This window comes from Brienomyrus brachyistius, chromosome 1 (genome assembly GCF_023856365.1).
Source record: "Brienomyrus brachyistius isolate T26 chromosome 1, BBRACH_0.4, whole genome shotgun sequence".
NCBI classification, from domain to species: Eukaryota; Metazoa; Chordata; class Actinopteri; order Osteoglossiformes; family Mormyridae; genus Brienomyrus; species Brienomyrus brachyistius.
This window is the reverse complement of record NC_064533.1, coordinates 34,006,966-34,016,166: the sequence shown is the minus strand read 5'-3', so window position 1 is coordinate 34,016,166 and position 9,201 is coordinate 34,006,966. Positions and strand designations below refer to the sequence as shown.

Genomic DNA, 9,201 nt, shown 5'->3' with positions numbered 1-9,201 from the left:
GTGGTGTTAAAGTCACTCTTTCCATAGTGTTAAATATTTAGAGTAAAATTGACTCTAAGTTGAGTAGAAATTTAACACTGAGTAACACTGCATAGTGTTACTTCAATGCAACACTACTAGTGGTGTCATATCATTTACTCTTTCACAGTGATAAATTACCTCTATTTGAGTAAAATCCCATTGATTTTTAACACTGAATTGAGTTATTAGAAATGAACACTGGAGGTTCGAATAATTCTGATGAGAGCTGATGTTACTCTATACTGTGTTATTCATACACTAATCTCTGAGTAAATTTTTAAAATCATTTTACATCAAGTAGTGTTATTTCAACTCTTCCTGTGGTTTTACCTTTACACTTCTGTCACTGTTTTGCAGCATGAAAAATGTTGTCTTTAATAATGCTTTTACATGTAAAACAAATGAGCAAAAACCACAACTGACTTCAAAATAGGTTTAACTGCTTTATTTTAATGTCAGGCTAAAAATATTAAAACATCTCATGTAGTATATAAAACACTTTAAAACAATGACTTTAGTTCTACATAAAATGACAATATGGAACAACATACAGGGAGGAATCTGACGTGCCATACTTCAGTTGAAGATCAAGTGGTTTGAAGTAACACAGCTCATTTATGTTTAACACTTTCAGAACCATATTGGGATGCATTCTGACCCTAAATGCATGGTAATGGTCATCCAAACACAGGGTTTCCATCAGTTTTCCGCAAAGCAATACAATGTCATCTTTCACAGCAATACTCTTGATCTTACAAAACACAGGCATCTCAGACACTACCTCTGTACAGATGATAAAGTCAGGGCGGTACTCTGTACCATGATGTTTTATCCATTTAGCTGAAAACACACTGGTAGACAATACAGCTCCAATTTTTAAGGCAATTTCTGGACCTTCTTTCAGCTCTCCAAGTGTCACCATCTTTCCTGGTCCTAAGGCTAATTTTTCCAGACTAAAGGACTCCCAATACATTGCCATACAACTTTGGTGTTTTTTGGCCAATGTCTTTGTAATGTTTTTAAAGCTTTTTAATTGTTTCTTAAAGAAATTATGTTTGGCTTCGTATCTCATGCACCACATGTGCAGAATTGGGCCAATGTTTCGGATACTGCGAGGGTAATGTATCATGAAGTGATGCTTTGGTAGGAGACTGATTGTAGGAAATAACTGCTTAAAGAGCTGATGATGATCAATAATTAAATGTTTGAGGTAGATGGTCATACCTTCTGATAGCACTGGTGAAAATATAATATTGACAATTTGTAGAAGCAGAAGTAGAAGATGCCAAAGCTTATCATCTGTCTGTACTAAATCACCAAACAGCAACGGAGCGTTACGCAATAAGCACCAAGACTGAATTGCATTTAACCCTAAATCATTACTGCCATCAAACAACTTTACCCTTGGAGGGCGGTTTCGTCGCTGATTGTAGCCATAGTCAAAGGCATGTATTCTACCAGCAAGCTGTTCAGCACTTAGGAAGTTCTCCTGAATGTACTGCAGAACAAGTTTCACCTCTAACTGAGCAACTCCCTCCAAAATGTCATGCATGATATCTACAGAAAAATTGTTAGCTGTGTTGAAATATTTAAGTGAATTCAAGAGACAACTGCGTTTCACACCACATACATGAGGTAGCGTAGGATCTCTTTGTAAACTTTCACAGTGCTGCTTATGCATATCAAGAGTTCTTAGTACAACACCAGAATCATCTTCACAGAACACACTTTGAAAACAATCTTTCTCAAGCAGACAGAAACGACAACAATATCGAGCTGCAAACGACTCCACAAACCCAAACAGACTATGTAAGCCAAGATTATCCCCAGTGACCTGGACTACAGTGCCATGAATCAAGTGTTTAAACATGGGAATTTTCAGGCCCTCTGTCTCAAGTACTTTCAGATCATTGACAAGTGGCTCAAGTATTGAATTAAAGCCATAACGCTTGGAATCTTGTGCATGAAAAAGAGCACACAAATGAATATTAACCAAAGAGGAATTAAAGATTGGGGGAAAATTCCTTAGTGTAAAGTATATTACACCTAACTTATGTACACCCTTTTTAGAGCCCAAGGGATTTGCAGTTTCAAAGTCGTCATAAAATAGTTGAATTTGTAAGGCATCTTTTTCTGTAGAAAATAGGGGACTTCCTTTAACATAGGCAGCATCGTGTAAATCTGTATACACACCTTCTCTGGGTATATTCCTGGACTTGAATATGTCAACAACATGGTGGTTTTGAAAGATTTGTTTCAGTGTTTCCAAAATGGGAACATATGCAAACCTATCAGTTACAATGACTTGATCATAAGTCCCTGTAATCTTGTTTCTTCTACCGTCAAATCTTGTGCCAAGCACAATTTCAACAGGGTCAACAGTTGCCCATTTTTGTTTAAAGTGTTTATTTCGTTTAGCTTCTGAATTTAACAGTGTGAATGGGTTTTCAAAGTTTTCGAATGACTGCTCAAATTTGTTTTTACTTGTGGTGTCCTGTGAAGGTAAGCTCTGTAAGGCTGTATCTTTAGCCTGAGTATGAATCTCAAAAAACAGTTCTTCCATTGAGGAGACAAAACTATTTACAGTAGATTGGCTTAATCCCGCTGCCCTGAGCTGTGCAACAGCAGAGGCACACATATCCAGAGTGCTTTTATTTGACTTCAATATTTCGGATGTTGTGGGTGTCTCTTCTACATTAGTTGACACCACCTCCCCTGCACTGCTAACTTGTTTAACTGCCACATCAGGCTGGAGATTAACATCAGTGTCAGCCTGTTGGTCAAAATAGTTAAGGTGTTTGGTATTTAAATGTTTTCTAAAACCAGAAAAAGTACCAAACACACAGCCACAGCCACGCTGGGCACATTTAAGGCGAAGATTTTTTCCAGGTAAATAACCATGAACTAACCGTAAATGCCTAACAAGCATTTTTGAACCAGTAAACTCAGCCTGACAGACAAAACACTTCATGGAGGAATTCAATGGGATTCAAACTTCAAGCACTAATGAAGCAACCTTGCCCTTACTTCAGCAACTCGGGGACTTTCTTTGACTTTGCCAACATCTATGTTGTACACAGTGGTTTGGATGAATGTGTACATGTTGTGAAGCATGGTGTTGTAAGATGTACCAAACACAAAATGTGCTTTAAACAATTCATCAAAAGAACCTAGAGAAGAGGTTGACTTGCATGGTATGGCGTTCTTGTCAAGAATAATGAAGTACTGGTGGATGTCATTCTTCTTCACCCCAACAGCCAAGAGGTAGGGTTGAGTGCTAGTAGTGATGGCATCAAGATGCTCTTGGATATTTGTCCCAGTCTGAAAAGATAAATACAGACAGACAATAAGAACCAAGTGGTTATAATACTTAAACTGGTAATTCATACCCTAAAAAGAGAAAACACAAACCTTTTTGAAGACCACAAGATGCTTTTCCGCTTGGGAAGCTGACACCTTTCCTGGTCTTTTCCGACCCTGTCCAGATGGTGGAATCAGATGTAATAGCAATAAAATTGTTGAAAGGTCACTGTCCCAACCTGCAAAAGATTTGTTTTTAATAAAGTTCAGTGCATCTGCATTGACAAAATGTTTAAGACCCAAAATACAAAAAGGATAGCTGTTCTGTGACAGATTTTCTCCTATTTAAAAAAAAATATTACAGCTGATTCAATGCCTGTATCTCCAGCAAGTTTTAAATATTATATTGATATGTAGATAATGAAATTTGATGCCAATACATTTCCTATCAAACAGTATGTATAAAAAATAAGCAGCCACACAAAATCAAAACGGGTAATTTTTGATTTTGGTCATTTAGAGCAGCTTCTGTCTGCACCCTGTGAATGTGCTAATCAAATTAAAAGAAAATATACAAACAGCTCACCAATGTCAGCATTAACTTCAGTGGCATCCTCAGGAGGGTCAGCTGCCAGCAAGAGTTCTTCCAGGTCACTGGCAGAAGGAAGCTTTCTGCCTTGTTGGATAATCTTTCCTTTGAATGTTGTTGGCCACCTCTCCAGAAACCTGCCTGATACATCCTCACCAAACATCAGTACAAAATCCTGTTCAATCTGTAACAGGGATAGATGGAGAGTTATACCTACTGTCTACAAAATATTAAAGTGTATTTATATTGTCAAATTAATGACAAATATTTACCAAGCCTTTGATATCTTTAAAACGTGGAAAATAGGACAGTATGTTGCTTGACAGCAAGGGGTCAAGGACCATGTTGCGGCGATAAACTGCTGTCAACTTCATCTTCTTCTTGACTGTGTCTTCATCAGCTGAATGTTTCATCAGTGAGATTGCTTCCTTGCACTCATCCTCACTCAGCACCTTCTCTGTAACAAACTGCAACTCTCGTCTTCCAGTTGGTCCTCCACACTGGTTTTCACCCGATGATCCATCTCCTGATGATAGACAATATGAAATACACCTTTACCAAAACTGATGACATTTGATATACATTATTTATGCAGAACCACAATTTGGAACTGCATTGTGCATTTCCACTGAATTACAAATGTTACCTCCAAATGATAATCGCCTGTCTTTAGCACTGCATCTCTGTATGGTTTTAATCCTCCAGGCCAAGTACCCAGTGCCACTCTCACCATCATAATAATGTTCCTTGGAGGGCGACATGTATGGACATTTTGTTTGCTAGCAAGTTATGTTACAATGAAGAGTTGATAAGGACATGCATTTTGGCAGAATTTAAAATGCTTAAATCTGATTTTAGTTGTATCAGTTATTACTGTGAGCTACTTACATAGCCATTTTTGGAGTACGGGTCACTGAGGTAGGGGAATAAGGTTACAATTCCTCTGGCATACATTTCTTTTACCTGGCGTGGTGGTGATGTTCTGCAAGATCAAAAGGCAAAGAACTTGTCAGCTTTCCTGGAATTAATACAGATTTAAAATAATTTAACAACTATAGTAAAAGCAAAGGGCCTGAAAAAAATTACCCATTTTTTTCTGTCATGTCAGCTACCAGTATGTTCACCATTTTTCTTCTGGTTTCATCCACCAAGGACTTGGTTCGAATGTATTCATTTATTATACGTTCTCCGCCAGATTTGCTGGTGAGAATGGATTCCACCAACTTGAAAACATAATAAAAACATTCTACATGTTATCATAACCAATGCAGTTCAGAGTACATAAACTACTCACAAAATAAGGTGATATAACAATGACGCTGTTAGAATATATAGAAGTCAGTTAACTCTTACTTGCTTAGCTTCTGCGTCCAGCTTCCTGCGTTTGCTAGAAGGGCTGTCTGAAAGGATGACCGTGTCCTGTGAATCTGAAGAATGTGACGATGATAACTGCGACTGCTCAGGAGACACTTCTGTAGCAGCTGTTTCCAAACCTCAAAAACGGGAGCAAAACAAATCAATTTATACTGTATGGTTCCTTCATAGACACATTTTAAACACTCAATAAACAATATAAAACTGATAAGAAAAAAACTTGCTTTTAATGAAACAGACATCACTCAAACAAACCTGTGTCATATTTGATGGTTAGTACCCCAGTTGAGGGATCCGTTACTATATCTTCAAATACATCATCATCCAACTCAGTCCCTGAACTGTCAAAAACTTTCACACCTTCTATTATGGCTGGCACACCAAACTTTGCAAATGCTGGAAAAGACGCACACAAGTGTGTGTAAACAAAAGGATTACATGACATTTAATAATTTTACTTTACCTAAATGAAAATCATTTCAAGATACATTTTCAAAAGTGACTCAGGTAAATAAAAACAAAATGAAGAACCACTAACAGATGCTTGATACGTGTATAGATGGGCACAAGATTAAAACGGTGTGACTCAGATTATGCTGTTTTTCCACTAAATACACATTCATAACTAAGAAGAAATTAAATGCAGATCATTTTCAATTAATCTTAAAAAGCAGTTTGAGGAAACTAAGTGACTAAAAGAACTTGAAGCCCCTTGTACAATGTTGGTTTCTTACCGGCAATCAAAAATTCCTTAAGGCTTGGCTCAGAAACTCTGACAAATTTCTGCACACCTCCGAGTTTTGCTTTAAGCAGCATGCTTCCTGTAGACAGTAATTTCTTATAGTCAGTGCACTTCATTGAACAATAAACAGAAAAAAGTGAATATTAACAGTCCCATAAATACGAGCAAAACAGCCCTGCAGTAACCCCTCCCTATGTTTATGGTGTCTTCCATGTTACATTTATTTGAGTATAACAGGTGTTTCAGCTCTCTGGCTGTAGTTTGCGGTGGTTGGCTAACTTCATTGGCCTATACTAACTGAGTGTTTCATCTACATGAGAATTACTATCCATCCATCCATCCATTTTCCAAACCGCTTATCCTACTGGGTCGCGGGGGGTCCGGAGCCTATCCCGGAATCAATGGGCACGAGGCAGGGAACAACCCAGGATGGGGGGCCAGCCCATCGCAGGGCATGAGAATTACTAGTACTTCTAAATAACTACCGAAAATCCTGCTTCACTGTATTGAAACCATGTCATGTAATGTTACTCTACTCATAACTTGAAACTAGAGGTCGACCGATATGGGTTTATCAATAGCCGAAGCCGATAATTAGGAGTCAGGGTCAGCCGATGGCGATACATGCTGCCGATTTTTTCTGGCTGATAATTGGACGTTTTCCCCTCTATTTGCATGGTAAAATATCACACTAACAATAACAAACGATACAAACAAAATCTCAACTCGGCATTTATTGAATACTGACTTGAGTAAATTTAAATATAAACTTAAATAAAAACACAATACAACTTGTAAACAATAAAAATAGCAGGATCAGAATCTCTTAGTGCACAATATAGCGGCAAACTCATGTTTTTATGTTCATGTTATCTTCAGTTTTAATCACACTTCCAGTCCATTTTTGTTCAGCCATCAGACAGCAATTACTACAACAGAAGAAAAAAATGCAACATTAGCATTTTCATTATAGTGCCTTCATCTTCAATTCATTCTACAATTCCAGTATTCCATGCACATTAAAACAATAACACTCATATTTTGAAAGAAAAAACACTAGTAACCAAGTGCATCATGGTATGATGAGTAGTGTACAAGGCTGTTGTTAGCAGACAGACAGCTAACAAGCCAAATTCACAATCATAATGCAGCCATCGCAGAAAATAATATAACTGTTGTATTAGACAGCCTTGTATGCAAGGACAACGTCGGCCCCTAGAGATAGTTTCCGTCGACAACGTCACAAACTACGCAAACTCGTGCACTTTTTATCTAGACATCTGACAAATCGTTCGAATCTACGCTGTCAGATGTAAACAAGTTGCAAGGAAGGACCATTGTTAGCCTCGGCTAAAGTGAAAAGTTAAAATAATTTTTGATTAAAAAACGTCCGTGAGCCCACCAACAAGTCCACAAAACTGTCAGTTGGTTGAAGACTCATTATCATCACACCAGTTCCCCACAGCGTAATTCACGCTCTATTTCAGTAGCGCTCCCGTTTCTTTTAGATCAACATTCCATAGCAAACCAGTTAAATAAATAGGTCTTTGAAAGATCAGAATTTAAGCCTTACCGTTTTCTCCCTGGATTCTTTCAAAACTTCTGGCTGGGGCCCTGCACGAGGCAGCATGGGTCACGTGTTCCACAGTAACAATAACACCGGGATATCCGCAGACTTGCCTGTCTGTAAATCGGCGTACTACACTCGCATATCGGCCAATGCGGATACATTAAAACAATGTCAAATATCGGCCCGATATATCGGCCGATATATCGGTCGACCTCTACTTGAAACCAGAGCAAAAAAACAAAAACACAGTTAAATTACGTTTACCTTCTTCAGTACAGTGGTGCAGCAGCCTCCCCAAACCTTCCCCATGTGTCTGTTCTTACCACAGTCTAATCGCTAATTTATCTAACTTAGCACTAGAGAGTCAGCATTTCCTTCAACGTTAGCTTAACATACTGAAGTCTGGCAATTGCAAAACAGCAAAAAGGAACAGATAACGTTACTTGTGTCAATATCACCATTCAACATTAGTAACGTCACCATCAAGTCAACTTATTACAGATACAAATGCTGTCATCTTAAGTTCAAATAACTAAAAGAAAGCATTATAAAATGGATCCTGGACCTTTTTTTTTTTTAACTTTATCAAGCTTATATCGCGTGTTGGTTGTAACCACGCATCACTAGTTGAAATAAAACAATAACCCTACTCAAAACGTCCTCCATAGAAACCAAAAACAAGTGAAAAAGACGTAACGTTAGTGTAAAATGTTAACTAGTTAATCGTTACCTCATTTAAAATGTAAAGGTAACGAGCGGACTGCCCGCGCACCTAGGTTAGCCAAAATGCTAGTTAGCTAGTTAATGTTAATACGGAGCTCCCAACACATGGAGGGTTTAATTTAGCAGAATTTCGAACATGCTAGAACACAACACAATCTCCACTACACACTGCAATAATTTTCGAACACTGGCCTTACAGTCTTAGCCAACACCGATAGCAGCCAACTTGTTTAGCTAATTAACGACTTTACGTTTGCAATTAGACACGGTCACATTTGCTTCTGGAACAAAATGAAATATTTCAGAAATGTGGACAGTCAGATTGTATCGTTATTTTAACATGCTGCCTGTTGTTGAAAATGTCCAATTGTTGGTTTAATAACCAAATATGAAAAGCTTACCGTTGTAACTCGCCTGCAAAAATGGCGCCGTGAAAACTCCTGTCGGTTTGAAAATGAGTCTGTGGTGGGAGGAGCTTTCCAGCTCCAGATTGCAATAATTTATTCAAAGTTACCACTATGTCAATAGTTTTCACTCAGCTGCGTGACTTACAGATGTTATACCAAGCATTTCTGTATGTAGCATAGTCTTTCCATATTGTGGTTTTCTTTGTACAGATCTCTACTCGGATTTATCTAGACCATTATTTATATTGTTCTTGTGTCTCTGTGTCTTTGTGTGTTGTGACAATCATCACATAAGCAATTTCCTCCGGGATCAATAAAGTTATCTGATTCTGATTCAGAGTCATTCTGACACTGCGTCTTTTAACTCCGCGAATTAACACCAGCACTGGGGGGCGTTTTACTTCAGCTGTTGTTATAATGACTCTGATAGAGTCAATACACTTTAACACTGCAAATTTAACACTGGGAATTTTAC

General features: G+C 38.0%; 1 protein-coding gene across 2 annotated transcripts; it reads right to left on the bottom strand.

Annotated features, from left to right (window-relative positions):
• Positions 1 to 451: 451 nt before the first annotated feature.
• Positions 452 to 9,201, bottom strand: LOC125732969 (uncharacterized). Of its 2 annotated transcripts, XM_049006005.1 has the most exons (11): positions 7,600 to 9,201; positions 6,019 to 6,955; positions 5,540 to 5,680; positions 5,264 to 5,403; positions 4,997 to 5,133; positions 4,799 to 4,892; positions 4,557 to 4,656; positions 4,183 to 4,436; positions 3,908 to 4,094; positions 3,433 to 3,560; positions 452 to 3,342 (listed from the first exon to the last, which is right to left on the bottom strand). In XM_049006005.1, the coding sequence occupies exons 2-11, from the start codon at positions 6,140 to 6,142 to the stop codon at positions 3,025 to 3,027; spliced, it is 1,623 nt and encodes a 540-aa protein (XP_048861962.1). In that variant the 5' UTR covers positions 6,143 to 6,955; positions 7,600 to 9,201; the 3' UTR covers positions 452 to 3,024. The 2 variants fall into 2 exon arrangements, with proteins under 2 accessions (XP_048861962.1, XP_048861961.1); XM_049006004.1 differs by having other exon boundaries at positions 6,019 to 9,201.

Excerpts from the sequence above, each read along its gene's own strand:
- LOC125732969 (XM_049006004.1), bottom strand. The coding sequence starts at position 6,142 with ATGAAGTGCACTGACTATAAGAAATTACTGTCTACAGGAAGCATGCTG. Across the intron at positions 5,681-6,018 it reads TAAGGAATTTTTGATTGCCG|CATTTGCAAAGTTTGGTGTG; the intron begins GTAAGAAACCAA and ends CGTCTTTTCCAG. Across the intron at positions 4,657-4,798 it reads CGTACTCCAAAAATGGCTAT|GAACATTATTATGATGGTGA; the intron begins GTAAGTAGCTCA and ends TCGCCCTCCAAG.